This window comes from Morone saxatilis, unplaced genomic scaffold, assembly GCF_004916995.1.
Source record: "Morone saxatilis isolate NCDOM2014 unplaced genomic scaffold, NCSU_SB_2.0 Contig23, whole genome shotgun sequence".
NCBI lineage: Eukaryota > Metazoa > Chordata > Actinopteri > Moronidae > Morone > Morone saxatilis.
This window is the reverse complement of record NW_023339796.1, coordinates 11,957,258-11,973,179: the sequence shown is the minus strand read 5'-3', so window position 1 is coordinate 11,973,179 and position 15,922 is coordinate 11,957,258. Positions and strand designations below refer to the sequence as shown.

The 15,922-nt window shown below is 39.5% G+C and overlaps 1 protein-coding gene across 2 annotated transcripts in view; it reads left to right on the top strand.

Moving 5' to 3' along the window:
* The first annotated feature begins 23 nt into the window (after positions 1-23).
* The window catches only part of arhgap21b (Rho GTPase activating protein 21b), a 33,625-nt gene continuing 17,726 nt past the window's right edge, over positions 24-15,922 (top strand). For both annotated transcript variants that reach the window (XM_035670736.1, XM_035670735.1), the window contains exons 1-7: positions 24-222; positions 1,217-1,407; positions 8,620-8,799; positions 8,975-8,993; positions 14,142-14,234; positions 14,678-14,756; positions 14,842-14,896. In XM_035670736.1, the coding sequence (XP_035526629.1) occupies positions 1,336-1,407; positions 8,620-8,799; positions 8,975-8,993; positions 14,142-14,234; positions 14,678-14,756; positions 14,842-14,896 (498 nt within the window). In that variant the 5' untranslated portion in view covers positions 24-222; positions 1,217-1,335. The remainder of the gene's footprint in view (positions 223-1,216; positions 1,408-8,619; positions 8,800-8,974; positions 8,994-14,141; positions 14,235-14,677; positions 14,757-14,841; positions 14,897-15,922) is intronic.

Sequence of the window (15,922 nt, the reverse complement as noted above, 5' to 3'; positions counted from 1 at the left end):
AAAAAAAAAAAAAAAGATCCAGCTACTAAACTGCACCATGCGCCTCCCCTGAGTGGGTTTGGATTAATCACCGGGAAGCCGTTTGTACTCAAACTATATTAAATTATGACAACGCCTGACCAGCTTGGATCTCCCACGCTATGATTTCACTTTGTGTACTCACTTTCATGGAGAACCGCCGCCGCTGTTGGCCGCCCGTAATGACTCCTCACAACTACACAGGTAACTTTGTTTTAACTCCAGCCTAACGTTAGCATGGATGCTAACCGCGGCACTAGCAGCCTGTTGCCGCAGTTGGTTGGGTTGTTGCTTTTGCCCGCTTTACGAGCTTTAACGAGTGGCTTTGCCGAAGTATATAACGTGGGAAGTGGCCACGGCGTCTTTAACGTCTTTGTGCCGGTGTTTTATTTAAAAGCAACAAAGGAAAAGCCACTTTTGTTGGTCGCTAAAGAACAACAGAGGCTCGACACGCTCTGTTCGAGTTGACCATCGATCTCAAACAACAGAAATTCAAATTCACCATTTCTGAATCACACTACCCTTGTTTTTCTTATTGAAATACAAACATTATAATTAACTTAAGTCACTTATGCTTCAAAACCCCGGTTCTACAAGGGTCTGTTTTAAAATTTACATTTAAAATGGGACTTTATTTCGACCTGTGTCCCCAGTCTGTAGTCCACTTGTTGCTGGCCATTCATCATGCACTGTTGACTATCCACGTTGTTGTGCTTCAAGCTGATGACAACAAACCTACGTTGTCGTTGCGTGAATAATGCGGTGATTTGTTACATTACCGTCTTAAGCATGACCACAACACGTCGTAAGGTGATACTGAATCAAGTGTACTTGTGATGCAGTGAATGGCTTCGTTAACTAACTTCTGCTCGCATTTCATCATACAATGTGACATTTTATTACTCCAATTTCGATGGCGTCTGAGTGAAGCTTCAAGTCAGCACACACACACACACATCAGGTTGAAAATAACATTATGTTAGGACCTGTTGCATGAAGTTGATTGTCCAGAATTAAGCACGGATGGTCTACTATTACGTGCGTTAAACAACTGAGGTATTGATTCGTGTTGTTTTACAGACCTTTGAACAGTGTGAGATGCCACATCCGAGCAGCTAAGTTTAAAATTTTTCCTGTAATTCAACAAAACAAAATGCACCAATAACATATGCCTCTTTCCCATCTCTCTCTGTAACAGACTAACAAATCAAGCAAGAATGGAGGTGTAAATTGGACTTGGTGGAACATACTTTCTTGCATTCAGCTGGAGCTACCTTTTCGATGTGGCCGATCACGGATAACTGGATTTTAAGTTGAATGATGGCTTCACGTTGGGTTCATTCTTGTGAAGATGATGAGAGACAACAAGCAAGATCTTCTTTCTGTGAGGTAAACACAGCAACTCAAACCTACCAGACTATGCACATTATCTGTGAAATGATGAATGAAATCTTTCAAATCAGGATCATGAAAGTGATTTTTTGCTCTCAGTTTGGTGCTGGCAGGGCGAGTAATGTGTTTGGCCCCGCTGTTTATGCATGTAACGACTCCTTTTGGATTGTTTTTGCTCTTTATCTCAACAGTGCTCCATTATTTTGGTCCTTTTAGTGGTGGTCCATCAGATTTATACGTTTGTCTGTGCTTCCTAGTGTGTTTTTTAACTTGAAACCGGCTGGGTTTGGTCATTGTCGATGAAGAGATCAAAAGGCAGGTTTCAGTTGCAGAACAGCATTTAATTGGATTTGAAATTTTAATCAAACTCATCGCTGGAGGAAGTGGGAGGAGACAATGGCATTGAAGCAGTTTATTCAAGACCCGTCTTTCAGATTTTTAAGCTGTGACCCCGTAATACCAGACAGGACACCATCTGCTCCTCGGAAAGTTTGTCGCCTGAATGAAGACCTTCATGGTAAACTAGGTAGCAACCCCGTACTCTTTGAAATGTAGGGGTACCTATTTATAGAATCCATAGTTTTCTTTCATTCCCTCCATCGCCTTTAATCTAATATTCAGCTCTCCACTTAAGCCTTCCTGCTTCTATGTGAATAGTCTGTAAATGAGGGATGTAAAGCTCCTTATGATGTTTAATTCTAACAGACTAGATGTACTGAATTTGATTTGAGATCATTGAACAGAGCACAGGAGAGCAAAGGATATTTCGGCACTCAACAAGATAATAAATCAATTAGCAACTAATAGACTCAACCTTATTAGGTTTGTTTTTCATTTATTTATATTCATGAGTTTTCCTTCCAGAGCCCTGAAAATACATTTTTGTTATTCAAACACCGTTTAAACACAGTTGTTGCATCCTAGTCTTTTTCACTGTCACAGCTAAAACGAAACAAACTCAGATGATGTACTTACCTTTGTTATTAAGACCATCTGGATACAGCCCCTTAACGTCTAAATGAGTTTAATGGATGAATCTAATAGCCCCTAACAATTCTGATGCAGAAAATAACTCATGAAACAACACATTGTTAGCTTGTTAGAAAACATTTTGCGTAACGCATAATAAACATGTCTAAGATCTATTTCCTTTTTTTCAATGTGGGTATGGTGGGAGAAAAAACCTCGGCACACAGTGCAAATCCTTTTTTAGCAGTCTTTCTAATAAGGCTATCACACAAACCAATTCATGTGCTAATTTTGAGCCGGAAACCCCCCTGGAGTCTCTGGTCCTGGGATTTTCGGGAAATGATGACACGGTGGATTTAACGACTTAAGAAGTTTCCCAACTTTTTGTCTCAACTTGTGATGGCCTCTGTTGATGGTCATCAGAGATGTTTATAAGAAATGGGTGTGCCTTTGTTTTTATTCAGAGAAAGCATGGCCTCGTTGCTGTTGCAGGACTAAGATGGGTTACTGTCTCAGGCGTAGTGAAACACAGAGAGACATTCAGTAAAAACTCTGTCGAAATGAACATAACTGAGATATTAAATTGGACTCATGGTGGATTTGCCTTTTATAATAAAAATGTTTCTAATAACCATACAATTGTACTGTGCTATATCACAGAAAATGATATTTAGTGATATTTGGAAGACGTGTCTATTGTATTTTTCTGAAAAACCCATTTGACTTTGAAAACATGAGGAGCTGTTTGTTAGTTCCTTACTGTTGTACTTTCCTTCTCTTATAATACTGTCATGCAGCCTTTTTCTCTTCTTTTGACCTTTCCACAGCCATTTCAACCAGTGGCCTGGTAGATATATGCTTACATATATTGCGCTTGCAACAACTTGATGGAGAAATAATTAGTTATTTCAAATCAAGATTTTGTCTTTGGCTTTTGACTTTCTTCTACACTGGAGTGTTTGTCTGCTTTATCAGCTGAATAGTGCATGGTATTCAAACATTGCAGCTGAATCCAAATAGCAGACAGAGTTGGCTTAATGTCTCCTTCCTCTACTTGATTACTCTAGTCAGATATTGTGTGCAGCACAGAGATTTTTTGTGTCTGCCTTTGCATGATATGTCTGTGCTGGTTTTCTATGGTGGCCTAAGGTCTTCATTGTATCAAACTATATCTCATGATTAATTTGTGTTTCCTATACAATGAGTAGACTTGTAGTTTTTTCCATGAATCATAATACCCTCACTTCAGTTAGTTGTGCTCAAGTAGAACAACAGAAATGAGTGTAATGAATTACTGTTTTGGATGATGGAGCATGATCCATATTTAGCACTGTAGGGGGGCTATTGACAAACAGACCCCCCTGTCCCCACAATCGTAGCCTCATTAAAGCTCAGTGTTTATCTCATTTAGGCTGGCTGCCTTTTACAGAACCCCCTGTGCAGGCATCGCATGGCTAACTGATGGCAATCGGAAGGGAAAATTGACCTTCAATTGGATAAAAGAAGTCTGTTACTTCCTGTGGCCTTATGGTCGCGTCTGCAATGTCTCAGGGGAAAACATAAGAGATGGGCTTTGTGATTCTGTTTTTCCTCATTGCTCATTGTTTCTGTGCAGTAAAAACATCCATGTCATCTTAAATCCATTCCTTCCAATCCAAATATTCATTGTACAGCTTTGGCTAAGCTTTGTGAGACAAATAACTAAACATCTGTGTTTCTGAAATCAACAGTAATTTCATCTTACAGATAAGAGTGGGCTGTTTAAAGCACCCAGTCTGATGGCTACATGCAGCTCTAGACAGTTAACTTGTCACTACAGCACTTATTTTCTATGATAAGCCCTGGTGGCTCTTCTGTTTGTCTTTTTTATTTTATGTAAGGGTGATGTAGAGCCTTAATTAATTCAGTGTTACTATTTCCTGCAAAGGCAGACTCTGTTTGGATGGGAAGTTTCTTTGTTTAATAAAATAAAAAGGTACAAACTCAGAACTCAGGGCTACTGTATTAGATTGCACCATACTATTGTGCCTATTCAATGTAGTTATTGAGGTTTACTGCATGTACCAACAGAAAACACAAGTTATGAATCTGAATATCAGTTTTAGAATGAAATTGGTTAATACCCAACTCTACAATTGGTAAAATATGTGTCATGTGCCCTGTTGTTACAGAGCCACCAGGGAAGTTCGACAATCAGGTTTTCAGTTTTTTAGATAATGATGCCGGAAGAATCGCAATGGAAAAAGTGCCCGCATTTTAGGAATATGTCCGTGTCTCATCTTTATGTTACAACTAAAAGTGTGGCATGAAAACACACCACATGTCTACATAGGCTGAGTAATGATGTCCCTTACCTTACTACAAGAGTGGAACGCCCAGTGTTCACCAGTGGCCGTCTGTATCATTATCTTAGGCTTTTCACAGTTAAGTGCTTGGTTTGGATGGGATGTGGTGTAGAATGTAGCAGCCCACAGAGAAGTAGGTTTCTTCACATTTTAAAGCTGTGTACTTACGATGTTTCAGAGCTGATGTCATGTGGTGCTTGTAATGTGTCATTTGGTGATGTCAGCAGAGGTTTTTTAAACATACAGGCCGTGCAGTCTGGTTTCATAAAAGTTGTTGAAAATGAACAAGGTGGAAATTCCAGTTTCTTTCTCAGTGAGCTCATAGCCAGATATCAACATTTGTGGTTGGTAAACAGCTGTGCGTGTACAGTGTTTCCCCTTAAATGCATGATTTTAGTGGGAGGTTTTGGTTTGCATGCTCTCTAATCTCTAATTTCACCTCACAATCTCTCAGCAAATGACCACATGTACTCTGGATTTAACGTGTCACCCAATATGATGGCACAGCGTACCATTTGTCGAACAAGAATAGATTTAGAAGAACTTTGATCTGAATGGGTCTGGGTTTGTAGCCATCGCTCATTCAGCATTGCTCCAGTGGGATATCCAAAGCATTTCTCACAAAATTGTCTCTAGCTCTCCATAACAGGCATCTCAGTGTAATTGTTTGGTAACCATGCATGTGGAAGAGTTGAAATCTAATAAAAACACCAGCGTTAGATAATGTTTTACTGGTATTCATTCATCGTTTGGGGTAACAGTCGTTTTACTGTACTTCCAGCTCGTCTGTGGCTCTCAGCCCCAAAGCCAAAGAGGCATAGTAATGTCCTAAAACACCTGGGCACTGTAGTTTTTAGCAAACCATTCAAACAGGAGTAAATAGTTTATTTGTCAGGGACTATTTTCAGCCTCGAATTAATACACATTTGGTGTGCTAGTCAATATTTATGGCAGCAGGATGGGGTATGTGGATTGACTCAATAAACAACAGTGCCTATGTATATCATAATGAAGGAACATGTCAGCCTGTGCAGTGGTGTGGCTTATTAATAGGGCTATCCCTGACTAAAGATTTTCCTAGTGGACTGATAGTCATTTAGATAGAGCCGATAGTCAACTAGTTGTCGCATGTGTCATATATAATATTAATTTAATATTTAAATATATGTATTTTAACAGCCGCCTGTTAAATAATGGCAGACAAAAAGCAGTAATGATTCTGAATGTCAGAACAACCAGCAATGAGACAGAATATTTAGTTAATTTATTTCAACACAATATAACATCACACAAGCCTCGTTTTCAAAATGAACTTGCTACAAACTCGCTCCTCTTCCTCCGTTTGATTCCTCTTCATGTCCCTGCCTGAACCCGCTGCGTCTTCATCGCCAGAGTCACAGTCCTGGTCGGAGCCCCTGTAAATCAGCTGGCCTCTGTTGTGGCTATGAGCAGCTCCTACACTAGTAGTGTTTAAACTCTTCCTCTCCTTCGAGCTCCCACTACAGACGGCTAATAGGAGCGTGAATTAGCTAGTGGCGGCAGCTAATACCGTTAGCATTACGCAGCCGGTAAGTGAATCCCTGTGTTACAAGAGAAAGGGTCCACGTTGCAACAATTCCCTGCTAATTTAGTCCCGGTGACAAGGCACAGCTGAATGCAGTTTGACATTGTTTTTGTTTTTCTGCAGATATCTGACCAAAACTCTTCTCAGTGACTAATGGTAAAGTCGAGTATTAGGTATGTGTTTTAATAGTTTTTGGACAACAATGGAGGTCTATGGCATAGAGGAATAAACTACGGTATAGCAGGGAGTTGGTACACTGGCAGTACTTGTTTGGATGATCAATTCTTTATTGGTTTTGCTGTTTCCTGAGGGATTTCACCAGATTTACTGGTTGGTGTGAGAAGAACAGATGCCTTCTGAAAATGCTCTCCCAGCTGCCTCACCCAGTGCAAATAGCAGTCTAGCATTCTGGTGATTCATAAATTACTGAGAAGTATTAATTTGTGGGCAGGAGAGAATAGGTGGATATTTTGATGTGGGTGTTCCTTTTATGTGCTAAGTAATCACTTAATTTTCTCCTTTCATGTAGATCCCCTTTTGACCTTGTGTCGCAGTTATTTGAAAGCATTATTTATCAGGTCTCATCGGATTTACACTGGAGGTTTGCTTTGTTCCCCATCTTTTATTATAGTGTTTTTTTTTTTTGTTTTTTTTATTATTAAATAAGAAGAAAGGGAATCCATGAGGGAAATGATGGTCTGGAATTTATTGACCTGGAATGTCACAGCAGCATTAACTATGCAATGATAACACTGCTTGGCATGTGTCTGTCAGGAGGCCCACACTCCCTTCTGTCGTCCACATCTAAAGATCAGAGGGTTGGAAATTGCCCCGTGCACAGGCTGCCAAATCAGTTCCAGTAGACTGGGATTGGCTTGACCCGGAGACATGAGGGCTATGAAGGCATTTCAAACATCCAGTTGATCCATTGTCATATCACCACAAGCGTTTCTTAGGACATGGATTTAAATGTTTTGTAGTTGCGTTAAAGCACCCAGCGACTACAACGTGGAAGTGCTGGTATCACAGAAAAGCCAGCGCTTGTGTATAATGCACTGCAAAACCTGTTTTGCTAGTTTCATCAAAATACATGGGTGTCAGCTGCACCTGCAGCTCTTTTTCCCAGCCAGCCACAGCAGTGCTGTGGATCCTTAAACTCTACAGTGTGCGCATTTTAACTCCTTGTGTGTTCAGTAGCCCTGGTTGCCACTAAAAATACACTTTGAACCAAGTAGTTTATTTTATGGCCTCTTTGGAGAATATATAGTTGAAAAGCAGGGTGCAGGGTGCTGGTTGCTGTGAAGCAGTAAAACATTCAGCAAAGAGTAACATGCTTTAACTTGGTACAGACCTGCAGGCACACACTATATTTCTAATGAACCATTGAGTGCAAGGCTGAATGTTCATCCTGTGACATATTCAGAGCAACTGGATGGGATGTTGGTGGTTTTAAGTTAGTGTGAACGAACTGTTTGTTTGTTTTTAAGTGTGGTTTAGCTCATTCACTAATCCCTGCAACAACTGGATCAAGTGTGAGAGATTTATTTACTTCTCTTTTGATAAAAAAAATAAAGGTCAAAATGTTTTGTTTAGTTTTGCAGCTGCATTAATGACAAGTAGACAAACCTCTTTCCCTTTTTATGTCAACATTCAGGTAATTCAGTCTGATTTTCTGACATTTTACTCAACATATCTGCTCAGGCAGAGATAGCGTGAATGCAAGCTCATCAAATTCCTCACATTGTGGGGGACGGTCTCTGCTTCACGGGGGAGGGGGGAAAATACTGTTTCATTGTGGAAATACAAGACTGCTTGAACAGTGGTGTCCCTGAAAGTCATACTGGAACAGGGAATATGATATGGGGAGATCTGAGAAAAGGGGGGTGTTGCTGCACACACGATACCACAAAGGTGTGAAGCTATAAATAGCCAGTAAACACAGGGGTGGGTGTCTGAAGCCCTGAAGCCTGACATGCTCTACTCTCCAGCTGTGAAAATAGATAGGATACCATGACTTGACTGTAAACACTGTAGAGTTTGAAATGTTTTTCAAAAGCCAGTTCTCTAAAGCATGTCCAACTTTAAGGAACTGGCAGTGTTAATTTACAGTAACTCTGCTTAAAAGGTGATTTGTTGATATGTGGCTTTATTTGTGGTATCATTTTATTATCGTTATTTTGGGATTTTATCACTGGGGTTTTCCAGCATTTATACTTTCACTTTCAATATTTCACACCTACATTTTTCAGATGATATCTTCAGATTTCCTCATTGGTGTAAAAGTAGAAGTACTCTATTTGATTTTCTTTCTCCACTTCTCTCTTTTTGTAGAATGACTCTCCAGAGTGGGGAAGCATGGCCGATTCTCCCGCACCGCAATACCCAACAGAGGAGGAGTTCTCATGGCCAAGACCTAAAACCGTGCTTTTGCGTCGAACTTCCCACGGGTTTGGCTTCACCCTGCGTCACTTCATTGTGTACCCACCGGAGTCCACCATGCACCCCTTCCCGGTAAATATCAGGCTTGTATTTGTTATTAAGCTTGTCAGAAGCTTTCCTAAGTTTCACACACCTGAGTATTATTTGCCTATCACGTAAGATTACACTGAGTCAACAAAAAAGTCTGATAACTAAATTCTATGACCATGAACAACAAAGTCACTGGAGCATTTTTGTGTTTTTACAGGAGGAAGATGGCCGCAGAGGTAAGCAGAAAAACTCGGCTGTTCCTCTTCATGCCTGCTCTTCGGCACTGCTGAGTCAGAGCAGTGCCTCTGACTTCTAATGACTCTTAATCCATCCCCTCTTTGGCTCTTTCTGCTTCCTTATGCGATGAAAACAATGTAGCTCCTGTGTGTCACTGACCTTTGTGGAGGCATGAAAGGTTTGGTCAGCACCACCTGTTTCTGTCCTGCACTGACCCACCTCTTCATATTGTTTCACTTTGTTGTTCTTGCTGCTTTTCTCCCTCACCATAAAAAGGCTGTCAGAAAGAGATGGCCTCAATTTTACAGGGTTGTGTGTGTTTGACCCTCTTTCCCCTTGTTATTCTCATACCATCCTATTTTCCTCTCTTCATGTGAGGGACAAACCTCACATCAAACCCTGGCAGAAGTTAATGTTGATTTGTTAAATACAAAGCTCTGTACTTTAAATACTCTGTGCAACATCAACTTCAAGGTATCAACCAAATCCTTACGGACGACAGATCATTTTTGCATGTCCAGTGTCAACTCTACTTTATTAAAACAAATGTTTTAGTTGTTGTTTAGTTGTACCTTCTTTTATCATTTTTCACTGAAACACTACAGGCCCACAAAATACATGAACGTTTGTGGATTGAGAAAACAAATAGGACATTTTTTTAAGGATTTGATATAATTCTAAAGATGATTAAAATCTTGCATGAGATTCTTCATGAAAGATGGAAAGACGTACTGTACTTATTGGCTTCCCCAACTAGAATATATTTCATTTAGATCTCTTTGAGTTAGTGTGATCACTGTGAGATGACATCCCTGTAGCTAGCTTAACTCTTTGTTTAGTCTGTCGCCATTTGTTGACCATGAGGAGGTTGCTGTCACTGGAATTCGTCCAGGTGGACGTCAGTAATTCTATTAGACAGTTATTTTCCTTGGCGAGGAAAATTGTACAGGAAAGCAACATTGTAATTCATCTTGCACATGTCAAGGAAGTGAATTATTATTTGCACAAGTAATGTCTTTGTTTTCATTACACATGGGGAAACCCCATACATCTGTTCTAGCTTTCTTCAAACCTCATCATGTATAGTTGTTGAATAAGGATTAGTGATACTAACAAAATAAAGTCTCACAGCTTAAAACCTGGAAATTAAGAGACTAGTTTCTGAGTTATGGAAACACCTGGAAGTTTATTAAAATAACTATCTTTTCGGCATCCACTATATTTTTTACGTAGTCGAGAGCACAATACTCGGTTGATATGTGCACAGTGATATTAATTGTACGTGAAACAAACACTTTCACTTTCTAGAGGATGAAACTTCTGTAAAATAAATTAAATTATACTTGATTGAGCTGTTACTTATGTGCTGTGCCCAAATTAATGTTACGGGTTTACTGGAGCCCGCTCTGCTGAGACAGTGAAAAAATTGCCTGTGATGAGAACAGCTAAGCACACCATGAAAGTAAGCTAACGCAGAGGAACTGGGGTTAAATGTGTCAATAGTAGGCCTGCCGGTAAATTATATGGCTGTTTGTGAGCAAGTGCTGCCCTGTGCTGTCAAGAAAATCTCCTGGAAAATGATTTTTTTTAAAAAGATATGTTTTACCTAACACCATAATATATATTGACCACATTTAATTATTTGATTATTGGTGGATTTGAAAGCCATTTTCACACAAAAAGTGATTAAGGAAGAACATTAGCAATGCGATATGATAATTCTAACAGGTAGAGGCATACACCACTAGTTAGTCAAGCTTAGATATTTATGTCTCATGACTGTGTAGCAGCTTTCTTAAATCACCTAAGTAATATTAAAATAACCAAAATCTAAGCATTTTTCAGTCATATCACAGTACTGATGTTACAACATGGTATCAACCAGCTATAGCTGTAGGTTGATTAGCTGTATGGTGCAACAGATCATGAGTCACATGTTCATCTGCATATACTCGCCAACACAGTCTGCTAATGATAATTGTTGCTTTCATCCAATTAAAATCCTGAATGGACTGTATATGATGTATGTACATCGTGAATTGTGTTGACACAAATCCAGCAAGGCTGTTAAAACTCAACGTTGATATTTATCTCGATATAAACTCCCCTAAATAGTAAATGACCTATGTTTTCTACAGCATTTGCCCATAACCATGTGATGAAATGATATTGTGGTGTCTCATTTCGATTTTTGTACAGTTGCTGTGACCCCCCCTCTGTGATTTCTGTAACAACAGAGATATGCTGGAAAGAGAGCTTGCACACGGAGCTTGCTCATCGTCCAAATTTAAACTTCATAAAACAGTACAGGAGAGCCAGCTCCCATTAAAGCAGTCAGGATTTATGTTTTCACCCCAAAAACTATAACACTGTAGAAAACATATACCCTTTAGGCTGGAGCTTTGCTTCTTTTGGAGTAAGCCAAAGAATATTCTGGGCAGTTGCGTAATGCTGGACACAGGGGCTTGTAGGCAGCAAGCCAGAATTGAATAAGAAAAATACAACCTGGGATGATTTTAAGTCCAGATTGGGCTAGCCTGGCCAAAGTACCACACCTATGACGTAGAAATGCTGACTGGCAACAGGCAGACGTCAAAAGGACGGAGACGAGAGCCAAAATGTAGACCTCTTGCTTTGACCATTGCCTGCTGGAAAGTTTAATTCTGTCATTTTGTTGATCACCCTTTGACACAACTGAGCATTCAGATGAAGTGTGATTGTATTTTGAAGAAGGCAATATGTGCCAAAACATGGATTTGTGATTCAAAAACATTGCGTCAGAGTTATGAGTGTGCTGGTCTTGTCCCTCCACAGTGCTGCTCCACCATCAATTCTCTTATTGTGTTAGTCTGCTGCTTCCCAAGACAAAGCTCTTCTGTCACAGCTCCAGGGTCAAGTTTGGGTGCACTTGTGATCTAATGTTTTCTTGTCAACTCTTCACTCTTTCACATGGAGAAAGGCTGTCTTTAACCTCAATCACAGCTGTCATTTGCCCTGTTTTTTTGCTATAATTGCTAATTGTTTACCGGCATTGTCCTTTATTGTTCATTTTTAAAATGGCAAGCTAATTTATGAAAGCTTTGAATATTTGCTGATTTAAGTTCAGTTTTTATTCACAAACCATTCTGCAATAGTTTTTTTTGAAGTAGCCTTTATTAGGTTTACAGTGAATGAGCATGAACACAAGCCAACCGTAGGCACAAGGCAAATCATGTTCTTTACCAAGCCTTATCTCCCCGTATTCGCCAAGTGATTAAAATAGTGCAAATGAACTCTGGCACTGTTTAAATTTGCTTGGGCAGGGTTTTCTCTTATTTTCTGTGTTTCTGTACCGAACACACAGATGAAATTGATATTGATCTTTGAACGTTGGGTAATCTAGCAAATAAAGAGTCTTTCCAAAATTTTAGGAGTGTTTGTTTAGAAATGGTTAGATACCCACAGCAGTTGTTAGGTGGTGATTTTTTGGAGAGAGAGAGAGAGAGTAGAGAGATAGAGAGATGAGAGGGAGAGAAGAGAGAGAGAGAGAGAGAGAGAGAGAGAGAGAGAGAAGAGAGAGAAGAGAGAAGAGAAGAGAGAGAGAAGAAGAAGAGAGACGGAGAGAGAGAGAGAAGAGAAGAGAGAGGAGAGAGAGATTGAGAGAGAGAGAGAGAGAGAGAGAAAGAGAGAGAGAGAGAGAGAGAGAAGAGAGAGAGAGGAAGAGAAGAATTGACTAAAGCAGTCTTGTAAAGCAAAGATAAATCTAGTCAGACTGAAGAAAGCACTATTGTATAGTTACTACTTGTTAAGTATATGTTAAAGAATACAAAATATGATTATGTAAATGTTTGTATCTTCATATGTGATCTCATGTTCTTCAAGGCAGCAAAGGCAAAAACTGAGAGTTGCTGCCAGCATACATTTTAAATGTTTATGGTGGCTCTTGGGTTTATGAACAGCTCCATTGTGGAGAGAGTGCTGAAATTCTACAGTGTACCACCAGAGGGAGCATGTCTTGCTGCTGTAGTTACATGGTGCTCCTGTTGCAGTATTACATAACATGAGTCCCCAAGATGTGATTCTGCATGAGTAATCTCGTGCATGGAAGAGGAGGCATGTGTGTCTGTGTTTTGAGGTTTTCAAAGGTTTTTAGATTATTGATATTCATTATTGATTGATGAATCACCAATTAATATTTAGTCATCTGTTTGCTTGTGTCTTTATTTTCCTAATCCCTAAAATGGTGAAAATAGTTTAAAACAGCTGGTAATATTGTTTCTTTCACGAGTCCTATTTCCTGTTAATCCTAATTTTAGATTACACTAAGAATATTTAACCTCTTTTCCTCTTTCTCTTTGATCATGCCATGATCTGTTAACAACTTTTAGTAAAAGAAAATTTTAACTACCACGGCTGTTTTTATGCTGGCCTTCCCATCCACTGTAGTTTGTGAGCCATCGTGCGCTGACTCACTACCAGAATGTTAACTACTGGGGAAGGATTTTAGCCACTCTTTGGCTGTGCCCAGAGCGATTTCTCAGTTTATAAGGAAAGAGTGGGAGTTGTGCAGCTGAGCACACTGTCACTCTACCTTCTCTCAGTCTCTCTTTCTCTCACCCCCTCCCTCTTTCTTTTATTTCCTTCTTTTTTTCTGCAGCCATGCAGCTGCTAGGAGACAGGAGCAGCATGAGCAAACAGGTTTCCTCTCTTTAGCTGCTTTTATCCACCTCCCTAAAACCACATAATTCCCCCTATTGAAATTGCTCCTTTCTCTGAACCAATTAATGATCATGTCTATTCAAATCGGGTGTAATGTAGACAAGCATTGGCCAAACCACAGTCTGTTCTGCTGTCATAATGTTTATTCACATTCCTCTAAATCTTCCTTCCAGTTTCTCTCCTTCTCTCTTCTCACCTAAATGTCAATGTCAAACAATTTACTGCTTAGTCTGGTCTCATTGGTAGGGTTTGTAGTTGTTGTTTTTCACATTTCAGGTTCAGCTTAGGTGCAAGTGAGAAGTTACAAATGAACCTTCAGTATAGCGCTCCTTGTATCAGAATGTGAAGTTGTCACTTGGGGTATTCAGTTTCTTTAACTGATTTATGTTACATTCTGTATGCTTTCTATGTGTGTTTGCAATGTATACTGATCTGTTTCTTTTCATCAGGGAGACAACGGAATAGACTAGAACCGATGGACACCATTTTCGTTAAGCAAGTGAAGGAAGGTGGCCCCGCTCACGGAGCTGGGCTATGCACAGGTAATAATCAATCATCAAACGGTCTCCTTCATTAATCAAAACCTACTATAGATTGTCTGTGGCTGTAAGTGTTTGAAAGTTGTGACATTACAACACCCAAGACACAATCCTGTAAATGATGTCATACAGAGTAAAAAAACACTTCCCTTAAGTTAAGTTTTAGAGTGTTGCAAGCATAAAGGGGGAAAATGCATAGAGTGCAGTTTCCATGAGTGGCCGAACAGTATTCCTGCTCTGATACAACATGCTAGGCCATGTAGTTGTGTCTTTTTCTGTTCTCCCTTACTGGGTAGATACGGCTTTAGTTTTGTGGATACATGAAACCTTCTGCACAGTTATGGTACATTTCAACATCAGGTGACTGATTTTAGGTTAACTGCTTTTTTAAACAGCTTACAGTCTTTTACCACTCCTCTCTGTTACTGATTTTTAACACCTATTAGGTGATCGACTAGTGAAGGTGAATGGAGCAAGCATCATCGGGAAAGCCTATTGTGAGGTTATATCCTTGATCCAAGACAGGTGAGGTTTAATATAAACTTGTACAGATGATTCTGGTCAGTTGGTGTATTTTCTGTTTTTTAAATCACTTTTTGTCCCCCAACAGTGGTGACTTTCTTGAACTTTGTGTGATGCCAAAAGATGAGGATATACTGCAGCTGGTAAGTTTCTCAAATCCTGTTTTCTAAATGAGGTGACATTACCACCCTTTTTAAACCGAAACACAGTTTTGAATGTGTTTATAAAACAGAAATCGCTTCCTGTTTTTCCAGTCCCACAATAATTTCCATTATATCTGATCTTTCAGAGCTGCTCTAGTTTAAGGTGTTCATGTTGGGACAGTAGCCATGAGATGCAGGCAGTCCTCCTATCCCATCAGAGCTCTCTATCTAGGCCTCCTAATCAGGCCAGAGCAGCCTCTCTATCCTCAACCCACTGCTGACACGACTGCCGAATTGGCCTAATTGGATCTTTAAAGCAAGCAATATCTATATACTGACATGTTATCATGGAAATATCTATCCGTATAGATTTTATGTTTTGACTTACAAAAGGTGCAAAAGTAATAGTTTATTTAGCTAAAAAGTTATCTTCAAACTTAGGTCTATATGGAATAGACCTAGATTAAACGGCTGAGTTGGAGAAAAGTTGTTGTGCTCATTATTCTGGCTGGAACTTCAAGTCCTCAAGAACAAACAATATAGATCACTGCCTCACATTCTGTATTACATGTGACAACCTCAGTGGTTTCGCAGAGGCAGATTAACTGCTCCTAACTACTAAACTACTACTACTAGCAAAAAAACCAACTAAAGTTGAAGGGAGATTAATTTAGCATTAAACCGTTCCTTACTATACCTAATTAAATGGAAACCCAACAAGGGCATTAAAACAAATAATTTTTTGTTCTTGTAACTAATGTTAATGTGTCATCATCAAGTCAGTTTAGTGACATGCTCTTTCCATTATGACTGACGCGTCTGAAGGAGGCAGTTGACTAATACTGTAGATGGTTCAAGAGAATTAAAATTAGCTTGACATGTGTACAGAAAATACTGAATGTTAAATTAGTCAACTAAAGGCTATGGATTGGTCATCAGAAAAGAAAATCATAAAAAAGAAAATAACCGTTTTAGGTAGAAGCTATTTGTCAAGTGTGTTTGAATACCAAGGACATATTAAAAAGT